The sequence below is a fragment of the Ursus maritimus genome, unplaced genomic scaffold, assembly GCF_017311325.1.
Source record: "Ursus maritimus isolate PB19 unplaced genomic scaffold, ASM1731132v1 scaffold_22, whole genome shotgun sequence".
Taxonomy (NCBI): domain Eukaryota; kingdom Metazoa; phylum Chordata; class Mammalia; order Carnivora; family Ursidae; genus Ursus; species Ursus maritimus.
Genome location: NW_024424675.1, coordinates 32,825,946 through 32,848,555, shown reverse-complemented (window position 1 = coordinate 32,848,555; position 22,610 = coordinate 32,825,946). Strand labels below are relative to the sequence as shown.

At 54.3% G+C, this 22,610-nt stretch overlaps 2 protein-coding genes across 9 annotated transcripts in view; one reads left to right on the top strand and one right to left on the bottom strand.

The window, feature by feature from the left end:
- Positions 1-15,016, top strand: part of TOMM34 (translocase of outer mitochondrial membrane 34) — a 15,508-nt gene extending 492 nt beyond the window's left edge. The window contains exons 2-7 of the mRNA XM_040638388.1: positions 3,343-3,442; positions 4,574-4,726; positions 7,548-7,717; positions 10,483-10,630; positions 13,778-13,904; positions 14,125-15,016. Coding sequence (XP_040494322.1) covers positions 3,343-3,442; positions 4,574-4,726; positions 7,548-7,717; positions 10,483-10,630; positions 13,778-13,904; positions 14,125-14,229 — 803 coding nt within the window. The 3' untranslated portion in view covers positions 14,230-15,016. The remainder of the gene's footprint in view (positions 1-3,342; positions 3,443-4,573; positions 4,727-7,547; positions 7,718-10,482; positions 10,631-13,777; positions 13,905-14,124) is intronic.
- Positions 15,017-15,613: 597 nt separating this feature from the next.
- Positions 15,614-22,610, bottom strand: part of PABPC1L (poly(A) binding protein cytoplasmic 1 like) — a 19,099-nt gene continuing 12,102 nt past the window's right edge. Inside the window, exons 8-15 of one of the 8 annotated variants that reach the window (XM_040638384.1) lie at positions 22,129-22,395; positions 21,257-21,341; positions 20,507-20,635; positions 19,883-19,986; positions 18,922-19,015; positions 17,541-17,671; positions 17,006-17,080; positions 16,433-16,624 (exon numbers count right to left, since the gene is read on the bottom strand). In XM_040638384.1, the coding sequence (XP_040494318.1) occupies positions 17,012-17,080; positions 17,541-17,671; positions 18,922-19,015; positions 19,883-19,986; positions 20,507-20,635; positions 21,257-21,341; positions 22,129-22,395 (879 nt within the window). In that variant the 3' untranslated portion in view covers positions 16,433-16,624; positions 17,006-17,011. Of the gene's footprint in view, positions 16,625-17,005; positions 17,672-18,921; positions 19,016-19,882; positions 19,987-20,506; positions 20,636-21,256; positions 21,342-22,128; positions 22,396-22,610 lie in introns of those variants that run through there. The other 7 variants (XM_040638383.1, XR_005836959.1, XM_040638385.1 and 4 more) reach the window with 7 other exon arrangements.

Sequence of the window (22,610 nt, the reverse complement as noted above, 5' to 3'; positions counted from 1 at the left end):
TTTTTTTTTTTTTATTTATTGTAATACGGTTTTATTACTGGTGCTTTTTCACATACTTATATATCACAAACATATTTCCATATTAATGGTGTTTTATCACATTTTTTATTGCGGGAGGGGGAAGCCCACAGCATTAAATTTACCTTCTTAACCATTTTTAAGTGGAGTATTAAATACATTCACATTGTTGTGCAACAGATCGCTAGAACTTTTTCATCTGCAGCAGTGAAATTCTACCCCCTAAACACTAATCTTCCTTCACTCCCCTTAGCCCTCGGTTTCCACCTTTCTACTTTGTGTAGCTCCGACTGTGATTAGTTTAGATACTTAAGATGAGTGAAGTCATACAGTATTTGTCTTTTGTGACTGACTTATTTCGCTTAGCATAATGGCCCCGAGGACATTGTAATCCATGTTGTAGCAATGTGACAGATGTTTTCTTCCCTTTTTAAGGCTGCGTAACGTTCCATTGTATGGATATACCATTCTTTCTTTATCCAGAGGTAAACAAGGCCTGTCTGATCACCATCAGGGCTCCAAAGAATATAAATACAGTGATGTGGTAAGAGAGGTGACTGGGGAACTCCTTTGGAGTGGAAGGTCAAGGACAGCTTTGAAGAAGTGACGTCTGAATGATGAGAAGAAGCCCAGTGCGCAGAGTTTTGGGCACTGAGCATTCCAGGGGGAGGGAACTGGCCCCCAGACAGAGTAAGCATGGTGTATTGCAGGAGACAGAGCATAGTGAGCCCGTGGAGGAATAAGAAGTATTGAGGGCAGTTAGATAAGCAGAGCCGTATTGTGTAGGCGTTTTACACGGTAGGCTGTGGTAAGGAGTTTGGATTTTATTCCCTGATGGGAGTTCTACTGGGGAGTTTTGTTTTAAATAGAGGAGCAGCATGTCCTTTATCCGTTCTCCCAGCCTCCAGCTCATGGGTAAGACAGTTTGGAGAAGAGGTAGGTAAGCCTCATTCTAACCAGCCATAGCCCGTTGCCCCAAACCTCTTCTCTAAAGTGTCTTGCCCATGAGCCCTGATTTTCTGTAGTATCTATTTCCCTTTGCCTTCCTTCTCTTCTTGGCTAGCATTTGTTGAGTGCTTTGCTGTGTGCCAGACACTACAGACCTCATTCCTTTTTATCTTCGTACAGACCTACAGATAAGACACTTTATAGATGAGGAGTCCGAAAGAGTTAGATTTGTCTACCCTCGGTTATACAATGAAGACATGTTAGAGGCAGGATTTGAATCTGGGTCTGTCTGATTTGCAAGTCCAACTTTTGAATCATTTTGCGAGGCTTCTCCCCAGATCCTCTCCAAATTCCGATCTGTCTTGTTTGAACTTTTGCAATTTCAAGCCCGCCTTTTGCCCCATCTTGTTTTTCTAGAACACTCCTCTTTAGGTCCACCTCCTCATCTCAGCCTCACTTGATGAAGTCACTGATGAATCTGAGATACTGATTTTTCTACCTTTTTCTTTCATCCTACCCCAGCTGGTCTGGAAAAGCTTATGCTTTTGTATGGATTTATTCTGGATCCTTAGAAAGGCTGGCCTGGTGTCTAGATTTAGTAGGGGACCAGCGTTTGGTTCTGACCTTGCTATTGATTTTCCAGATAATTTCTAGGCAAATCCCTTGATTTCTCTGATAAGTTTTACTGATCTTGAAAGGACAGCAGGGAGCAAGCTAACAAAATGAACCCTTCCAGCAAGTCTGTGAAGTGGTATGTTCACGTGATAGGGGAGCACACGCGATCAGAGGGATTGGGTGACTTGTGCGGGCTCACGGGCAGGATCCTTGGTTCCTCTGCTGCCCTTCCCACCTCACCACTACTGCTTCTGTGCACCCATGCTCCAGCGACTTGAGATGGACTATGAGTTTTGAGTACTTGTGTTCCTCAAGGGCAAGGATATATTTTACTTTTTTTTCTGTACTTTGTTGTCTCACTCAGGGCCTGGCAAAATAAAGGGGAATGTTTTTATCTTACTAGGTTTGTTATTGTTGATATTGAATAAAAGCTATCATGCCTCCATATGGTAAAATATTTAGTGAAACAAAAGTAAGTTGCGGAAGGATAGGGAGTAGGGTGCCACTTAGTTTCGAAAAACTTTGAAAGATGTGAAATGGTATATTCTTGTTCTGTGAATGCCTATGGAATAGAAGTAGGCCAACATGCACACAGGGAGACGTTACATACCAACTTCAGGACTGTGCTGACCTCTGGGGGTCTGGGAGGGAGCAAAAGGAAAAGGAAGAGGGTGAGTGGAGCTTTAGCCATCTCGAGAAAGGTTGGAAACAAATATAATGTATGCCAAGTCCAGTGATGGATGTCAAGTATCTGTTATACTGTTTTCTAGAAGTTTTGTAATTTTCGGAAAAGAGTTTGTTTTACTTCTTTGGGGTGTATACCCAGGAGTGGAATTACTGAGTCAACACTTAATAATTTGGGGTTTTTTTGTTTGTTTGTTTGATTTCCGTTGTGGCTTATGCTAGTGGGTATGAAGTGGTTGAAAAATTATTTTTTTAAGATTGTATTTATTTGAGAGAGAGAGAGCATGAGAGGGGGGAGGGTCAGAGGGAGAAGCAGACTCCCTGCTGAGTGGGGAGCCCGACGAGACGTAGGGCTCGATCCTGGGATTCTAGGATCATGACCGGAGCCAAAGGCAGACACTTAACCAACTGAGCCACCCAGGCGCCCTGAAAAATTATTTTTAAAATTGAAAGTCATTGTGGCCACACAGTAAAAAACATGGGCTTCTGAGATTCCTGAGAATAAGGATGGGCTTTAGAGAAGTGTCTGATAATTCTCATCTGCACTGGGTCACTTGAATCCTTCCCCTGATTAAGTTCTGCGTAGTCCTGCCAGACCCAGAGGCCTCCCTGGCAAAGTCCCCTCTGATTTGAAAGGTAGGATTAGTCTCTGTCTCACCTGCGCAGTCTCTTTATCACATTTTTCTTTGCCTTTTTCAGGAACCCCTCTTATTGGGTTTACATGCTTTTTGTAACAAAATTCACATACACGCGTGCACGCACACACACACACACACACACACACACAGTTACAGCATGGATTTCCTTGAGCAGAAGCCAGCTGGTCCATATTTTGTCTTCTGCTGGTACTAGCTTCAGTGCTGGAGTGAGTGAAGGAGAAGGTGTCTGGTTCCCCGTGAGTGGCGGGAAGCTTGCTGTTCTCGCTCCCACGTGCGAATGACAAACCTGGCAGCCCATCAGACCCCACAAGCCCAACCAGGAAGCCCAGAGAACTCTGGGTGTGAAATACACCCCAGAGTCCCCAGGCATCCATTTCCCACCCTGTTAATCTCATACTTTCCGCTTCCCCCTGGGCAGGTTGTTCGAACCCCGAAGAAGAAAGTATTCTCTTCTCGAACCGCGCAGCATGCCACTTGAAGGACGGCAACTGCAGGGACTGCATCAAAGACTGCACTTCGTAAGTGGGCGGGGGCGATCTGGGGCCCTCAGGGTCTCAGGAGAAGAGGCTGCATTCATCTGGCCTGTTCTCTGATTGGGGTCGATCCCAGCAGTTACCACTATGTCAGATAATGGGGAGGTGTCCCTAAGTGTCACCAGCTCACCGAGGATAGGGGGCTCTACTTGGTGCTTGCGGCCCCTGACTCGTGTTTTTGGAGTCTGCTAAAGGAGGAGGAGTCAGGTGGGGGGGGGGGGACTTAGAGGTTGGCCTTACAGGCCTTGTGAGATCGGGGACCCGAGGACGAGGGAGAGTTGCAGGCTAGTGACTGGCTCACCCCGGTGTTTTCTTGGGTGGATGGGGCGGGGGGAGAGGGATAGAGGTTAGTGAATGGCCTCAAAAGAAGCAAGGAGAAGGTGTCCATCGATGACCAGTGTAAAGAATGTTCAGCGGTTTGTCGTACTTCTTTCTTCTGCAAGCCAGTCTGACACTGCCCTCTCTCCTCATCACTGAACTGGCACCCGTTCCCGTGTTCTCAGACCCGATATACTGCAGCATTGCGTTAGGGTCATGCCCTGGTGGTAGCTGAGAGAGGAGGAGGAGCGGTGAGCGTGCTCACGGGGCCTGTGCTCCGTTGCTCTGTACCAGGCCCGGGCTGGGTTTCCTTCCCCGAGGGCTCATGACCGCTCTGCAGGGTAAGTTTACTGTCCCGCCCAGGCTAGAAGTGGGTTGCAGCCGATGGAGGCCGTAAGGTGATCTGCCTGGGGTCACGTGGCTGGTGGCAGAGGTAGCGTTCAAACAGCAGTCCGTCTGACTGCGGGGCCTGTTTCTCCCACCGGGTCAGACTCCATAGAAACACATGGAAGCACGAGAGCTACAGGCACTTGTTCTTGATTTGGGGGCGGTTGCAACTCGGAAAATCGGTGCACGGACACACAGATTTCACGGTCTTAGTGGTTTTCTGCCCGTCATCCCTGCTCCACTTCACTCTAAGTCGGAAAGTCCCTCTGCTAAGGTTTGACATTTTCGGCAGCATCTCTGTGCCAGATATGACCTCCTGTATACCGAATGCTGCAGAGGACCCTGCCTAGAAGCTGCGGGGGGAGCCCCGGTGACTCAGCAGCCAGATGACATTTCTGCCTCCTGCTCTAGCGCGCTGGCCCTGATTCCCTTCAGCATGAAGCCCCTGCTGCGGCGAGCATCGGCCTACGAGGCTCTGGAGAAGTACCCCCTGGCCTACGTGGACTACAAGACCGTGCTCCAGATTGATGACAGCGTGGCGTCGGCCGTGGAGGGCATCAACAGGTGAGCCTGAGTCACTGCGGGCGGTCTCTCCGGACCTCCCCGGCCTCTTGGATGCACTCGGGCCCACGGCTTTGGTCATGTCCTGGGGGTCCCCTGCGACCTAATGAGCACGTGGGGAAGGTGCAGAAGGAGAGTCCGCTGTTGTGGTTAGCAGGGCCCTAAGGGGCCAGGGTGAGAGGACTGATGACTTGATGGACCTGCTCAGATTCATTCATTAGTAATAGGTGACTGAGCTCTGCATAAGGCATCGTGCCAGGTGCCCCGGGGAGGACCCCACTTGCTTCACAGACCTAACTAGAGTGGGGAGAGTAGGACATGGGGGCAGGCAGCCGGGGCATGAGGCTGTAGGGTGGTGTTTGCAGGGATGGGTCGGTCTGGGGTACTGTGACCCCTCATGAGGCCCTCAGACGCCATTCCGTTCTGGGCTTATGCGTGGTGGTTTGTTTCCACCTCATGGATGCCTTCGTTTGTGTGACCGATCGTGTTTCCCCTCCCTGCATGGGCTGCTGAAAAGCCAAATGCCACACTCATAGCAAACCGTTCACAGGACTTCGTGGCGTGTGTATTGTGTATCATTTTTAGCTTGTTTTCTCTCTGCCTCCCTTTACTTTCAGTCATTCAACAGAATCTGGCACTTCTGTGTGCCCGACTTTGCACTAGGGCCTGGGCTGATGCCTGACACATAGCTCTTCCTCCCCTAATGGAACCCCCGGTCTCTTGGGGAACCCCAATCAGTCATAGCCACACACACCACAGTGTGGTGAGTGCTGCAGTAGGAGGCAGCCCAGGGGGCCGACGGGGCAGAGAGGGGCACCTAACCAGCCAGGGGGAGGGAGGAAGCCAGTCAGGACTTTGAGGAGGTGAGCTGAGACTGAGAGATGAAGAGCTCTGGGGCCAGGGCAGCAGGAAGGGCAGGATGATGTGTTCCAGGAATTGGCGCTGCTGGTGAGGAGCTCAGCTCAGACGTGTGAGGTGAGGCCAGACCACACGGGGCCCGGACCGAATCCAGGCACGGTGAGGCTTTGTGCAAGGGTCCTCAGCAGGGGGGCCGTGTGAGCGGGTTTGAGAGAGAAGCTCCCTGGCTGCCGTGTTGCAGGATGACATGAAGGAGAGCAGAGTCGGAAGGGCTGGGCGGTAACTCAGATGGTGGAGATCGTGGGAAGAGGACAGTGGGACCAGTTCTGGGGACAGTTAGGTAATAGTTCAGTGAATTTGGGTGTTGGGGGTGGTGAGAAGGGAAGACTAGGAGAAACATCCTGGTGGCTGACCTGTAGAGTCAGGGGGACCTTGAGACGAGAGACGCGAGGCTAGTGGTTGATATTTATATGGGTTTTGGAGCAAAAAGAGACCAATACAAGGCAGACCTGTGGGTTTGAACATCATCAGCATAGAGATGGGTTGAGGTTGTGGGAGAAAAAAAGACCCCCACAGCAAATGAGCCGGGGGAAGAGGATGGCACTTGAAAATTACATTTGAGGGACTTCAGGGGAACAGCAGCTGGAGGGGAGGAGGAAATTTGGAACATTTAGGGAAGAAGTATTTCCAGAAGGATGAAAACCTCATTCCCATCAGGGCACCATCAGGTGTTCGTGAGTTAAGTGGGCGGGTTTAAGAATGAGAGTCACTGGTGGTTGTGATGGAAGCATTCAGAAGGGTCAGAAGCCCGGGGGGCAGTGGATGCACGAAGCTCGGCCGTGAAGAGGCAGAGGAGTCCCGCTGCGATGGCAGAGCGGGGTCTCCAGGGAGGTCTTACGAAGTGAGGAAACAGTTACATGCGGCCAGTTGGAGTCGGTAGAGAGAGGATGAAGCTAGAGGAGAGCCGCTGGCTGTGGTTCCTGACAGAGGCAGGACGAGGCGAGAGCCAGAGCTGAGGTGGAGAGACTGGCCTTGTCACTTCTTCATGTGTGACAGGAGAGAAGGAGGAGGGATTCGGTGCCCATGCAGGTGGGTTTGTGTTTGTGGGACCAGGAAGTCTGCCCTGAGAAAGGAGGAGGGTGAGGGAGCTGGGCCGAGGAGGGCAGAGATTTGAAATAGCTGTGCCAGTCAGAAAAATAGCCGTGGGGGCTCCATCACAGACCAGGACGTCTGTGATGCTATCCTTCTAGTCACACAGGAGCACAGTCGTTGGAGCAGGAAAAGCATACAGTTGGCGTTATTCACTGATCGAGCACATACTTAACTGGGCCCAGGTGGGTGTCCAGGGATGTGCCAGGGGCTGGAGATCACTTAATCAAACGGACATGGTCCCTGAGCAGCATTTGAAGCAAGTTAGCTGGGCCCAGAAGGGGGAGATGGAAAGTGAAGAGATCATGCCAGGTAGAGGGAAAAGCATGGACAAAGGCTGGAACAGACGGATCAAGAGGGAATATGACACACAGTAAAAGTGGAGGGCGGGGGAGGGGACTGGATCTCAGGCCCCGTCAGCCTAGGGAAGTGGGAACCGCTGGAGGATGTTAAAATCTGAGAATGACCTAAGATTTGGATTTTATAAAAATTTCTGAGCATGAATCGAATGTCAGGTGCGTGCATGGCCTTATAATAGATCCATTGAGAAATGGATCCTTTCTTGGGGGCATGCATGGTCCTTTGGGGGTAAGGTTTAGGTACGCTTAACAAGCAGCCGTCACCACTTTGAAGTTAACGGAGTGTGGCCAAGGCAGGGAGGGAGTGCCGTGGTGGCAGACTTCTGTTCCTTTCCTGCTGCCCGTCAGAAGGCTATACAGGGATGGTGGCTCTTACGCACCCCCTCTGGATTTATGAGGGGAGGGCTATCTTCCTGCCCCAGCCGGAAACCTCCCTGTACATCTGTCTGCCTTTCCAGAATGACCAGAGCTCTCGTGGACTCCCTGGGGCCCGAGTGGCGCCTGAAGCTGCCCTCCATCCCCTTGGTGCCTGTCACAGCTCAGAAGAGGTGGGATTCCTTGCCTTTGGAGTACCACAAAGAGAGCGCTAAGAGCAAATTCAGAGAGACCACAAGTGCCAAGAGCAGAGGTAAGCTGCGACTTCCTGCCCAGAGTGTTACAGTCTCCCTGTGGCCACTCTCTTTAGAGTAATCCTGTAAAAACTGGCCTTGCTTAAGCTGAGCTATAGAAGTTATCTACGAAGCAAAACAAAAAGTCTTCACCTCTTAGAGATTGTCTTCTCAGTTCTCGGTCTCTCAGTTCTCCCACCCACCCCTGTCCGGTTCAGAGAGAAGGCACGTTGGACGCTCAGCCCGGTGCGTAGTGTGCAGTGCAGTTCCCTTCTCTTTCCTCTGGCAGCGCCGGGGATGGATGATCTAGGATGTTTTTGGTGGCAAGAACAGAAAACTCAACACGATAAAAGTAACAAAGAGAACGTATTGGCTCACGGAACTGAAAAGTTCCAAGTCAGGTTCAGGCAAGGTTTGCTCCAGCAGCTCACTACATTATCAGACTCGGACTCCTTTCCTCTGTACTCCTCTCAGCTCTCTCCTCTGGTGTGTCTGCTTTGTCTTGGGGCAGTCTTCCCTCCCAGTGGTAAATAGCTATAAAGTACTTCCTGGCCTCGTCCCCATAATCCATGCCTCATGGCCCAGAGGAAGAGAAAAAGAGCTCCCTAAGAAAGAGAGGGTTTCTTTCCTTTAAGTCCCTTTAAATACCCCGTCTGCGTGTATTCTGGCCTGTTTCGTCACAGGCCAGCCTCTGGGAACTGGTCACTGTGACCAGGGGCTGAGATTTTGTGATGAGCTCTGCCCTAAGCCATCAGCCGCCACCTTTATAGCGAGAGGGTGATGCTTGCCCAGGAGCACACACACCACGTGAGGCCCTGGAGGTGAATAGAGAGGGGAGATCAAAGCCAGGTAGCCCCCAAACAGGAGACTGTCCACCTCAACCGTGTAAAATAGCCATTCTTCAGGCGGCGGTTCACCGGCACCCCGGGGAATTCACTGGGCCAAGGGAGCTGGGTGTTAGAGGTACACCAGGTGTGAGGGCAAGAGCCTCGCCGTGGGTGGTAGGGGGGAGGGCAGGGTCACTCCCCTTCCCGGGAGGGAATGTGTCTGGCCGGGGGTAGCATTCCCTTCGGTTTGAGGGAACCTGGTGAGTGTCCCCCCGCTCTTCTCCAGAATGGAAATGTGGGGTGCTAACGAGCTAGATGGCTTCAGGGCACCTGCCAAGTAGTTCCTTCTCTCAGAGTCACCGGGCTGTCTGTTTTCCAGCTCTGTGCCAAGCAGCCTGACCCAGAGAGGACAGACAGTCTTGGCCTTCAGGAAGCTCTCAGTCTCACGAGAGACGGAGACATACAAACAGCATTTGAAAATACAGGAGGAAGGGCACGTGCTTTAGAGCCTCTAGTATCTGGGGAGTTGGAAACAGGAACTAACACGTGTGCACTTGGAGGAGTCAGAGAGAGGCTCCCGGAGGAGGGGGACATGCTGAGCTGGACATTGAGGGGGTCAGGGGGGCGTTCTTCAGGTAGGAAGGGGAAGGGAGGGGGATCTCTGGAGAGACGGTGAGAGCTGGAGAATGCAGTGCATGGGTACCGCAGGGGAGCGGTGGGAGTCAGCACGACTGGGGTGCGTGGTGTGTGGAGAGCCTGGGGTGGCCGAAGGGGTGTGGACGCCACAGCCCCCAGGAGACGCGCAGGAAGGGTCATGGCAGGATGTTTGCAAGAACAAACGACAAAACTGGAAACAGCGCAGATCTCGCAGTAGAAGGGGTGAGAGAGCCATTCCGAGCAGTGAAGACGAGCTACACGGATATGCATCAGAACAGCCGAATCTGAGGAACACAGCGCTGGGGGAAAGGAATAAAGCCAAGCCGTAGAGGAATACTTCGAGTGATTTATTCTTTTATGTGAAATTTAAAAACAAACAGCAAATGGTTTGTAGGAACTATCATATATAGTTAAGCTACCAAGAAGGAAAAGGGGGAAGGAAGCACAGGATTGGGGATCATGGTTTCCTCTGGGGGTGGATTGACTTGGGAAGGGGGCCCCACAGGGCTTTAAGGGTCTTAGTAAATGTTCCATTTCTTAAGGTGAGGGATGAGTTCAGAGGTGTTCGTTTTGTTCCTAAAACCTTACCCATGTCGTAAATATTCAGGATTTTATAAAGATAAGTTTTTAAAAATTAAACCCAGTGATCTGGGAGCTGGGGCTGGAGCGTGGAGGTGCGGCCGTGCAGTGGAGGGCCCGCGGGCCAGGCGAGCAGCCCGGGTTTCACCTCATGTCTGTCCGTGAAGGCTGGGGCCGAGCTGCGTGGGGTGGGTGAGGGAAACTACAGGTTCAGAGCAGAGATGAACGCTGGTCTCTTCTGAAAGCCCAGGAGCTACACCCTGTCTCAGGTGCTTGCTTAGTTCAATACTTACTCTCCTGCTTTAAGTTTATAGGGGGTTCTGCACTTTGTGGTGGACTCTCAGGTTTTGTCCTGACGCTAGCCCCGGGTGGGGTAGCTAGTGCCCCATCGTACAGAGAAACTGAGGGCCCAGAGACAGGCAGGTCCCCCGAGGCCCCCGGCTACTACGGGGCCGTGCAGGGGCTAGAACCCAGCTTGCTTCTTACCGCGTGTCTGTCCTTACGTGCATGGCTGTGTGTTTCCACCCGGAGTCCCCAGCCTCCTCTGGCTAACTGCCCAGAAGCCGCGTGGGGCCTCCTTCCTCGGGGAGGCTGCTGTAGAGCAGGGTAGGGAGTCTCGGGGTGGGGGGGTCGCCGACGACTCGAAGAGCCGATGTCGGCGAGGCCTCGTGGATCTCGGGCACCCGCTCCATGGCTCTTTCCTCTTCTGCGTTTGCATCTAGTGTCTTCTTCTGGGGATGTGGAGAGAGCCAGAGTTCTGAAGGAGGAAGGCAATGAGCTTGTAAAGAAGGGAAACCATAAGAAAGCGATTGAGAAGTACAGTGAGAGCCTCTCCTTTAGCGACATGGAGTCCGCCACTTACAGCAACAGGTATCGTCCACGCAGCCGCTGGCCTGGGGGGTTTCAGGACGGTGGCTGTTGTCCCATAGTCTCCTCCGTTCCCAGCGTTTAGTCAGGATGTCGCAGCTCAAAACAGGCATGCCCCGCTGTTGTGGTCACCGTGAGGCAGGTGGGACCAGTGGCATTCGCTCTCTTAAAGGAATAGAAACTGAGCAACACCAGCATGGAGCCTGGGCTCTGTCAGCCCCCCACGCCCTCAGGGTTTCGTGGACCGTCCAAGTGAGCACACTCTGTAAGTGAGAGCAATGTGCCTGTTACATAAACACAACCTCAGCACGTGTCTCGTAGCCCGCCCCCTGGCCCCAGCCCCACGGCTTCCCCGGACCCTCCTGTTAGAAGGGTTGGCACTGTCTCGGCGTCAGGACGGAACCCAGGGTGTGGGCTCACTATCACCCGGCCTGGGAGCAGGAGAGACGGTGCCGTCCAGCCTGAAGGGTGTGGCCTGTGGCGCAGTGGAACATCCCTCGCCCCGAGCCGTCCGTGACTGCTGGTTCTTTCCACCGACAGTGGGGGGACCATCCCTTTATTGGGTGGGAGTCACGGTTTTGCGACACACTGAGGTGTCCTGGTGGTAGGTGGTCTCCCCCTTTTAAAGTCCAGAAATCAGAAGCTCAGAGTCAGAAGCGCTTTGCCTCCGCTCACCCAGGCAGTAAATGGTGGAGACAGACTTGCAGCCTGGCTCCGATAAGACCTTGCTATTAGTTTTACTGTGGGAATCTTGAAACATTCAGCAAGGGACCTTATCTGCTCCAAATCTTGCTTATAAAAGACTTACTATAAGATGTTATAAATTGTTTCTCCCACCCTGCTCACATGCATACTACTCTTTAGTTCAAAAATGTCGGATTTACTATCATCTGTCCATTTCCTATCCAACATTCTTGGGATAAAATGTGTTCCAGATCTGAGTAAGGTCATACGGTCCGTATATTGGACCACAAAATGCTCCCGCAGGCTCTGGGGCAGTGGCTGAAGTTCATTGTTAACATTTCTGCCTGAAACACGGGGAAATCACACGTTCACGTGGGGCCAGTGTTAAAGACTATAACCTCGTGCTTGCGCGGGTCAGGTCAGGTTTTGCTGTCAAATAAGTTCAAAAGAGAACTTTCTGTTTTAAAGCATAGATTTTGGAATTTGGGACCTGTGGTTTTACTGGCTGATTGGACCAGGGGTGCCTCAGACTGTCAGGTGAACTGGAAGGAAGGGCTGCTGCCCGTTTGTTCTAGGTTTCTCATCAGCACTTTGACTCCCCCATCCCTGGGCCTGCTGGACTCACTCGCCTCATACTGCGAGAGACCTCTATTAGCCTATTTTCCTGGTTTTTTAATACATTCAAGACAGTGCTTTGTTTTGTTTAAATACGATTTTTCACACAAGTGTGTTCGTGCCGCACTGTTTTAATTGTTAGAGCTTTATGCTACCTTGTCGGGCTGGTCTTCTCCTTGTTCTCAATCAGGGCATCCCTGGCTACTTTCAGCTTTGCTCTTCTAGCTAAATCTTAGGATCATTTTGACAGACTCCAAAAAGTACCTTGGTGGACTTTTGGTTGTGGTTACGTTGGATTTATAAATTTAATTTCGAGGACTGATAACTTGACACAAAACGGAACTTTCCATCCATTGCGGCTGAAATTAGACCACCTCCTGGATGCCATTTTAATGCCCCGCCTTGTGCGTATGCGTCTCTGCACACCGGGGCATCGCCTTTGGCTTCCTTCCGTTCTCTCTGTGCAGTTGGTTCCCGAGTGGGGCTATCCCTCGGGTGCCCAGCACCTACAGCTTGCCCCGAATGGACCTTCAGAAGGGTGTCATTTAAAGTGAAAAATGAACCTGAATCCCTGCCTCACTCTGTATTTTAAAATAAATTCTAAGTGGATCACAGTTTCAAATGAAGAAAGTAAAACCATTAAGTTCTGGAAGAATGTGTGGAATAGTTATCTTGCAGAGGGCACAGTATTAAAATAGAATTGTGGGGTGGGGGATAGGGACCAGAGAGGTCGTTAAAGGAAAGGTAAATTTGATTTCATAAGGTTAAAAAGCCTTATGTAAAGATACTGAGCTTTGCTCATATTTAAAGCAACTACATTAAAACAGACCTTGTTTCCTTCCATTATTGACGGAAGTTAAAGACTGACGCCCAGGGTTGGTACAGGTCCAGGACAATAGAAAGTTACCGATAGAGCCTAGGAGAGCAGCTCCTTTGGAGAGCATTTTGGCAGTAACAGTCACGATTATAAACGCACTGCTCACCCGTCCGTTCCCCCCAGGAGGCATCCAAGTGTATCCACAAGGGTGCTCGCGGCAGCATCCTGTATGTACAAACTGGAAGCAATGGAAAATATTTCCAGATAAGGAATTGGTAAAATAGGTCATGGTTCACCCAGCTGAGTGAACACTGCCCCCGTTGGCAATGGTGAGGTGGAATGGATGGGGTTACAGAAGGAGTGCCAGCACACCTGCTCTCAGTGGCCCTCTGGGGAAAAGCATGGGGAAGATGTCCATGCTTTTCCCCCGTAGATGCAGGACGTTTTGTTGTGTGGATGTATGTAGCTATTTTTTTTTCCATGATTATGAAAATGTTCACAATGTAAGTTGAAAGAATTGTGCATTGAACACTCCTACAACCACCATCTAAATTCCCCGTGAACATTTTGCTACGTTTGCTCCATTGCTCCGTAGCCGTTGACCGGTCCATCCCAGTTTGGGTGCATTTCAGAGTGAGCCGCAGACCTCTTCACGTCTCCCCGCTAACATGTGCACAGGCGCATCCTCGGGGGCCAGTGCTTAAGGTGGATGACTTTAATCTGGCAAGGGGGAGGTTTCAGGAGCAAAAGAGCCCAGGCTGGGAGCGCGAGGTAGCCCGAGGGACAGAGCCACCCGGTCAGGCTGTGGAGTGCTGCAAGCCGGGCTCCTGTGCCCCCGCAGCGGCGCTGGGTGCCGGCCCGTCCCCTCGCCCCTCCGCGCCAATCGGCGGGTTCCCGCTGCAGAGGGGCCAGCCCTGCTGCGAGCGTGAGAAAGCTGCCCCGCCGCCGACTCCCAGATCAGCCCTCAGACCACCCCATGGCTGGTGGGCGGCCTCTAAGCACGACTGACCCCTCCGAACGGTCTTTGCCATCAGAGCGCTCTGCCATCTGGCCCTGAAGCAGTACAAGGAGGCAGTGAGGGATTGCACGGAAGCCCTCAAGCTGGATGGAAAGAACGTGAAGGCGTTCTACAGACGAGCGCAAGCCTACAAGGCACTCAAGGTAAAAAGGGCCTGACTGAAAGGCACCAGCTGAGCCGTCTGTGCCTGTGGTGGCACTTCCAGAGCATAGGCCGGGCTGGGGGGGGGGGCACGTCCCTTCCCGTCCAGGGGAGCCCAGGTGGCTCAGGGCAGGCCTACGGGCTGGGCTTCGAGACCCTCTGCTCTGGCCGCTCTGGCCCCCCTCAGTCAGGTCTCGTCCTCACCGCCTTCTGTCCCCTCAGGACTACCAGTCCAGCTTTGAGGACATCAGCAGCCTTCTGCAGCTCGAGCCCAGGAACGGCCCTGCCCAGAAGCTGCAGCAGGAAGTTAACCAGAGCTTAAACTAAAGACCCAGAAGGTTAGCGGGAAACCTCTGCCCGAGCACCCTCCTCTGTGCCTGCTCCTGGGACCCAGCGTGCCCCCGGGTGAGCTCCGAAGCGACTCACAGGCGATGGCTTCCCACCCCTTATGAGGCTTTGCTTACTCAAATTAAGCTCAGAGTAGTAAAAAAAACAAAAAACCAAAAAAAACCAAAAACCCAGATGTTGTTGTTTTGCTGGAACGGTCCCCACTCCCCCCTGCCTCGGACAGCTAGCAGAGCACTGGCCCTGCCCCTGCCCCCAGCATGCTCCCCACTGCCGCCCTTCTGGCTTCACTGGACCCCGTCTCACTGTGGTTCATCTGCTCAAACTGAGCTGGGGGGAGGGGGAGAGGGATCAACTGGAGCCCGAAGCAGCCTGTCGAGCTGGTTCTCCAGGGCTGCCGTCCCCAGCCCGTCCGCGGCAGAGTTCCTGTGTCCGAGCTCCAGTGCCTTTGGCTGGGCCCGCCCTTGGTAGGGCTGCAGAATCCTGACCCGGGGGGCCTCGTCTCTAGTGCTGTGCCGCTCCTCCCGCGGGGCGGCGCCCAGGCCGTTTGAAGGGTCCAGCGGTGTAGCCGCTCCTGGAGGTGGGGTGGCGAGAAAGGCCTTCTTGAAGTCCACGTCCTGCCCCTCCGGGCAGGGACTTCCTTTTGACCTCAACCGTAGCCCCCTCCAGGCTTCTTGGTTCTTTGTACTGTGAAGTTAATTTGAACTAAACAGACTGTGTTGAACTGGGTATGCAAGCTATTGCATTAAACAGCTTTCTGGTACGTAAATGTCTGCCATCCTTACATTTGTGCTTTTTCAGCTTTGTGCTCGGAACCTGGCGGTAAGGAAGAGCGACGCTTGCCGAACACACTTCCTGGGGTGCCTGCATGGGTCAGGCTCTGTGTAGTGCTGGGGCCATCACAGTAACCAGACGGGGTCTCTGCTCTCAGAGGGCTGCGGCTCTGGGGGGCAGGGAAGGAGGTCATCAGGTAACCCCAGGAACAACCTGCAGCCGGTGCCTAAACCTTTTAGACAAGCCCTCCCACCTCGCTTTCCCTGCCTGACTGGGGGGATTTGACCCTGTGGAGGGAAAGGGGTCCCTGAGGAAGTAACGCTCGCCTTGGTTCTACTGTGGGAGTTTAACTGGTGAAGAGGGCGGAAAAGCAGACACAGCAGACATTTGTAGAGGCCCCAGCTGGGAGGAGAGGGTGAGGACCAGGACCAGAAAGTGCTTTCCTGGGCTCTGTCCCGGTTAAAAAAAGGCAGGGGGCGGGGGGACAATTTAAAGATTTTTATTAGAGAGAGAGAGATTGAGAGAACGAGTGAGAGGAAGGGCAGTGAGAGAAGCAGACTCCCCGCTGAGCAGGGAGCCCGACGCGGGACTCGATCCCAGGACTCCAGGATCATGACCTGAGCCGAAGGCAGATGCTTAACCGACTGAGCCACCCAGGCGCCCAAATTCTTTTCTCCTAATGGAGCAGCAAGCAGTTTGAGGACTCTCTGAGAGCAGAGGACTTTCAGTGTCCCTTTGCCCCCTTCAGCTGGCAGCATGCTGCTTCTGACCTCTGAAGGACGAGTCTGCTGTGTGAGCAACCACAGACCTGTGAGCAGAGCAGATGTTAGGCTTCACAGACCCATGTGCAGGGCCAAGGGACCAGAGGGGGGAGCTGTGCCCCTTTTATTGTCACCTCTCAGGCAAGACTCTTAACTGACGTGAAGCAGGTTTAGTGGTGACATCCATTCACAATGGACTTTTTCTTCTCAAGGTCTAGAAGGCAAGCATCTTGATTCACTAATGAAAACGGATGGTAAAATCAGGACCTAGGAAGGTATCTGAAAGCGATTCGATGTGGTTTCTTCTAGAATTATGTGACACAATCCCTCAGGCAGCCAGAGCCTAGAAGCAGTTGCTGCTTCTGGGGTGTAGACCTGCAGTGCAGGGTACCCAAGCCAGGCGTCCAGAAACCTCCGTGTGCATCAGACGAGGGCAGCGGTGGCGTTCGCTCCTTCTCTCGGTGCCGTGTGAGGACCACTGCCGGGTGCACATCTGCCCCTGGCACTTCTGCTCGGGTGTAAGCACCTTCTGCTTCGGCACGCGTTGGGTTTTCTGTTCCTTCCAGCCAAATCCCCAGCCCAGTCAAGCCCCCACCTCTTTGCTCTGCCCCACCTCCCTCAGACACAAGAAGGCCTCATGGGAGACAGGACAGAGTTTGCAGCACTTTTAATGCACAAAGCAACAGGTGACAGGCTGGCGGGGTGACTCGCCTTCCTTCCACATACAGAGCTCAGGTACAGACGCAGCCCCATGGGGAAAGAAGTTACGGTTCCCAGGGACAGAGAGCCAAGAGCAGGAAACGCCATCCTCTTGTCAGCCGAGGCGGTGGGGATTCCATTTTCTGGGGACGAGAGAATAGGAGGAAATGTTTCTAACACACAGCAGACTCCCGGCCTTCAACTAAGAAGGCCGTGGGCCAAGCCAGGCTTCCCAGCAAGGAGCGTGAAGCCAGGCAATGCGCAGGGACAGCCCGGCCTTGCCCACTGAGGCCAGGCGGGGCGGCCGGCCAGGGGACACCGGTACTTTGCACGGTGGTCAACACGCATTCTAATCCCACCGTCTGTCCTCTTCCTTTGATCCTCGCAGCTCCCCCCAGACTCCTTGGTGCCTCAGAGAAAGCCAGCCACACAGTTTCTGAAAGTCAGTCCCGGACTGGTTTTTCCCAGCGTCTCGGGAGCGCAGCTGCTTCTGTCTCCCATCTGTCCCACCCCCAGCCACCCACCTGGTTTCAGAGCATGTTCACGGCCGTCAGCTCCGTGGCCTGATGTGCCTGCAGCACTGCCAGAGCCTCTTCCACCTGTAGGACACAAGTGAGGGGATGGTGGTGAGGGCGGCCGCCCCGCGGGGCCCCAGCAGAGCCCTGGCCTCCCTGCCTAAGTGTGCTAGGTACGGGAAGTCCCTTCCCTCCACAGCATTGCTGCTGGCAGGCGCCCCTGACGGAAACCCACGGTCACCTGCTCAAGACAGGTGTCCACCGCTGGACAGCTGGGAGAATCCTAACCCTACACTCCGTCAGAACACAGCTCCTGGTACCAAAACCTTGCATGCAGAGCTACAGAGGATTAATCTGGAGGGGCTGGAATGGCAAACCCTTAAGGCCTCCCCCCCCCCCCAAAGATTCAGCAAGTATTAGCTGAAAGTTTAGCGAAAAGGTAAACTGTCCCAGCCACAGCCTGGTAGCGCCCCTAGGGGAGGTGTCTGCCGTGAGCTCTCCTCCGGCCCTGGCGGGGCGCCCTGCCGCCCAGGCCCCAGACCACCTTGGCGTTGAGGGACTCGGGGGACTCCAGCATGAGCAGCAGCTCTGAGTTGTCGATCTCCAGCAGCATGCCCGTGATCTTGCCGGCCAGCTGGGTGTGGGTATCGTAGATGAGGGGGTACAGACGCTCACCTGTACAGAACACCTGGCTGATACCCCAGCAGCCCAGGAGCAGGGTATGGGGGTGGCGGGTACTGTGGAACGGAGCGGGGAGGCATCCGGGGGCTCGTCCCAGAACTGCTCCTTCCAGGCTGTGTCCCTTAGCCCCACTGGGAGCCTCTTTCCCAACCGTAAAGTACGCAGAGCAAACCCTGCTTCGGAGGCGAACTTGAAGAATCAGATTTGATATTCTAGGTAAAATAATCTACACAGGGTTGGACACAGACTTGGGGTTTAAAGACTACTCCTGCTCATCTTGCAAGAAATTGTTCATTGCCAATACACACAATGAAATTCTAGACAAGATATACTAATGCCGGACTGGATGTTTGGGGGGGGCAGATGGGGCGGGGGGGGGGCAGATGGGGCAGGGGGGAGCCACATCCACAAGATACATTCACTTTCCACCATCAGGCACTTCTAGTGACAGGGCCTAGCACTGGCGGTCAGTCCCTCTCGGCAATGTGTGGAGGGTGTGGCCAGCCCGGGGGACTGGGGTGGGAGAGGTTTTCCCACGAGGGAAGTCGAGGTTTACAGGGAACTGCTAACAGAGCCTCCTGCCTCCACAAAGCCCATGTAGAATTTCTTTTGAGCAGTGGGAAGTGGCAAAACCCCAAATGAGCCAAGGAAACAATGGGGCAGTGGCAAAGGGGGCCTTCAGAGAGGGCCTGGACGTCTTGGTGGCCGAGGAGGAAAAAACCTGCCACCCAGTAACACGCTTGTCATTCGTTCCACCGTGGGTGGCATCCTTTGGCAGGGCCTGCCGTAGACCCCGGGCTGGGGACGAACTGCACGAGGACCTCACAGCCCAGCAGGGAAGGTGTGTCTGCCCCACGCACACCATGCAGGGCCCCCTGGCAGCTGGACGACATGTGGGGAGAGGGGAAGAACTGCAACGCTCACCGGCAGAAACCCAAGGCCCTACCCTGACTCCTGGCCCCCGATCTGCCCACAGCTGGGCTCTCCCCAGCCCGTGCGGGGGCTTGGACAGCAGAGCTGAGGAAACCTCGGGACCATCTCGACTGAAAGCATTTTAAGACGAGAGAGGGAGGGCGGCCGAGAGAGCAGAGGCGACCCCAGCAAGGTCACCCAGCAGGTGGGTCTGCAGCAACGCTGAACCTTGTCCACATGTCTGACCTCCATTCGAGGTTTTTCCCACCAGGCTGGCCACCTCTCAGCAACCCCCTGCTTCCTGCTCCAGAGTAGGGGGACAGGCCACTCACCAATCATCTGCTTTTGCTCGTGCAGTGGGGCCGCGGCCAGCATGGACGCCGTCAGGGGCTCCTGTCCCGGGATGCGCACAGCCGGCTCCTGCACCTGTACACGGCGCCAGGGACACTTCCCTTAACCACCACACACAGGCAAGGCCTCACAACGTGGACCCTGGCAGGGGAACACAGGCCTCCAGAAGGCTCTGGAAGACGGGGGGCAGGGGGGCAAAGTATGGACACTCGGGTGGGACAGAGTCCCTAACAAGGGCACAGTGGGCTAGACACACTAATTCAGAGGCCTTCCACGGTGCCAGGAACCTATAAAGGCCCCCCACCGAATGTCGCCAAAGGAAAGCGTTACTATTCACTTTGGGCCAAATAATGCACTTTTTATAACGTAGCTTTATGGCCACATCCCCAGCATCCTCCTGACTCTTCCACATTAGGGTAACTTTAAAAGCATTTTGCCGCTTAAAGAGGACACCTGTTCCTTTTGCAAGAAAGACTTTGAAGTATACACATTGAAATTCTGGACAGGATAGGATAAGGCCGAGTTTGGGACTTGGGCAGGGGGCAGGGAGATAAATACATAGCTTTTTAATTACAGAAGATATTTTTAGTTGTTATGTAGATTAATCACATCCTTTCAATATTCAGCATATTTCTAGAAGAGCTTTCCCTGCTGCTCAACGCTGAATACTAAAGAAATCCAGATTAATTTTGCTAATAACCCAGGCAGAGCAAATCATAATTAATAAACCAAATGTGATCTTGGCCCTTTCCCTCCTTCCGTTAGTAAGGGGGACTTTCTTGATTGTACACATTAGTAAATGAAACTTCACAATAAGAGAAAAAAGAGAAAAGAAAAGAAAAAGCAAGGCCCAGAAAGGGCCAGTGCCTCCAATGCCTTAGCCAAGGTCCTGAGCCAAGCCCCCCGGAGCCCAGACTAAGGAGGCAGTCAGGCCATGCTTACCCCAGGGTTGTGTGTTGCTGAGGAATATTTGTGTGTCAGGACAGGCCCGGTAGGGGTAGAATATGCCACCCCGCTGGCTCCTGTGGTCTGGGTACCAATGTTGGCTGTAAGAAATAAGCAGGCGCATTAGGGCCTGACAGCGACCTAAAGACACGAAGCCTAAAGGTGCACGTTCATGGTAGCCCAGCGCCAACCAGCAGGCCGGCACACAGATGTACGAACGCTTGCCGGACGAAGGAACAGAAGGGCTTGTCTTATGGCCCAAATGCACAACCTTGTTCACTGTACGCTGCTGCGTACTCGCTAAGGTTCCATCCTGAGGCTAAGCCCTAGCGTGTGTGACTTCGTTCACCCGCACGACCAAACAGGAGTGCTATTTTCATCCCTATCTTAAAGATGAGGTGCTCGGATAGTTAGCAAGGCCACAGAGCGAGCTGGGCCCGGGTACTGCGTCTGTGGGACTCTGGGGCCCACGTGAACTCCTATGTCCCACAGCCTCCAAAGTCAACTCCAAGAGGGCACACGACCAGGTCACCGTGGAGGCCAGTCCTGTGCCAACCCCGCACCAAGCCCCTGCCCCGCCCTCCTCACACCCCCATTCCTCTTGGCCCTGCCCACACTCACCCACTCTTTGGGTGTGGGGCCCCGGGGGTGGCACCTGGGTAGAGGCCTGCCTGACACTGCTGACCTGGGCCGGGGGGCGCCGCAACATGGCTGGTGGCCGGACCATTGAGGCAGCTGGAGGGTAGGTGGCTTGTGGCACAGAGAACATGGAGAGAAAGGTTGGCGGGGCAGGACAATCCGAGTGGCCCACTGCACCCTGAAGGTTCCAGGGTGAGCAAGGGAATGGGAAAGGGGAACCAGAACGTTCTCAGCAAAAAGACAAGTGAATTCACCGAGTCGGGCAGACCCAGAACTCTGGGGGGAAGGGGAGTGTGTGAAAATCTATAATAACAAAGCCAACTTGTTTCTACCCAGAGCCCCAGGAGGCATAGGCATCATGACCACACCCACAGGGGCCCCCAAGACACTGTCAAGTCAGGGTGAGCTGCCCTCCTAGAGAGGAGCCGTCCATCAGCAACAGAGCCCCAGGAGTTCATTGTGACAGTCACAGATCGGACAAGTCTTGGGAGCTAACTGAGGAGAACGGCTACACCCGCGAGTCTTTTACAAGTTCGGCTACTGCGTGGTGTTTTATGCATGCCTCGTTCAGAAGAGGAAACTCGAGGGGAAGTTACCCACCGAATTAACACCTGGGGTAGTAGCAGAGCAAGGCTTGCCCCAGAGCCTGTGTTCGTAGCCCCGGGTTCCACGCTGCCCTGCAGGGCCCACCCCCGCGGGCCAGGCCAAGGGTACCAGGGGCTGATCACTCACAGGAGACTCTCGGAGGCTGGGCCGTCCACCTGGGGGCGGGCTGCACGGAGGGGCCGGAGGCATAGTACGCAGCCTGGGCTGGAGGCTGTGAGAGAGAAGACTGGCTTTAGGGCTCTGCAACAGGTGAGAAACCGCATCCCCTCCCGGACACCCCTGCGGGAGCTCCACCGTCCCCTCCAGGGACTGCAGAGTGAGGCCCCGCGAGCTGGGATGAGGCCCCTGCTGCCCAGCTCAGGCTGTCCGTGAGCCCCGAACCCTTCAGGGCGAGGCCTCAGGTTCAATCCCTGCCCCTGATCACAGCAGGTGGCCCGAAGAGCGGCATGAAATGGTCACACACCGACTCGGACCTGTGTGAGCGGAAGCTACGGCCAGGAGTCCATACGTCTGTCCCAGCAGCCGCTCACGGCCGCACACTCCCACTTCCGCTCGGTCCCGTGGGCGCCCTTCCCACGCCGTGCTCCTCCGAACACGAGTCCCGCAGCGGGCTGCTGGGCAGCCCACAAGACACGACCCTCTAATTTGGGGAAATGCTACACGCGCTCTGCCGGGCTGCGGAGTCCTAATGATACCGCCCGTGAGGGGAGAGTGATGCGATAGGGAAGCGTCGTACAGCATAGAAAGCCGGGTCCCTTTGGTGTAATGCGTTGTTTCTCCAACTCATGTGACCAGAGAGACTCTTCTAGCAGAACACGACTCTCTCCCTGCTTGGGAAGGGCTGCTTGACAGGACACGCTTACCCGCCTCTTACGGATGGGCTTAGAACAGCCTGCCTGCCGAGTTTCCAGCAGAAACACGCTGAGAGCCCACATCTACCAGGAAGCTGTCCTCCTGCCCCACCTGGCTGCCAGGGAAGGGGGCCGGCGGGTCATCACCTGGGGCACGGCGGGCAGGAAGTAGCTGGCGGGCTGCTGGAAGGAGCCCAAGAGGGGGCCGCCCAGAGCCCGCACCGTGGAGAGACGCTGCATGTACTGGTTGGTCAGGATGGCCTTCCGCTCCTCTTTGCGCTGGGCCAGTGCCACGTACAGCGGCTTGGTGCCCACGATGCGCCCGTTCATCTCGGTCACGGCCTTCGTCGCCTCTTCTGGGGAGGAAAAACACACAAAGCCAAACCCCTTGCTGTGGCCACCCTCTGTCATCACCTAAAAGCAAGACAAGACAAGGGCTGCTGGGGGTGGGGAAGGAAGACTCCTGGGGACTGTGCTCCCCTCCCCCGCCCCGCCCCGGGGCCCAGCCCGGCACTGAGCAGGCCCAGGGGAAACCGTGCCCCCTGACATTGACTGAGGCCCACCACATGCCAGATACGATGGGCCTGCTCACATCACAGGTACCACCTGATGCGGGGGGGGGGGGGGGG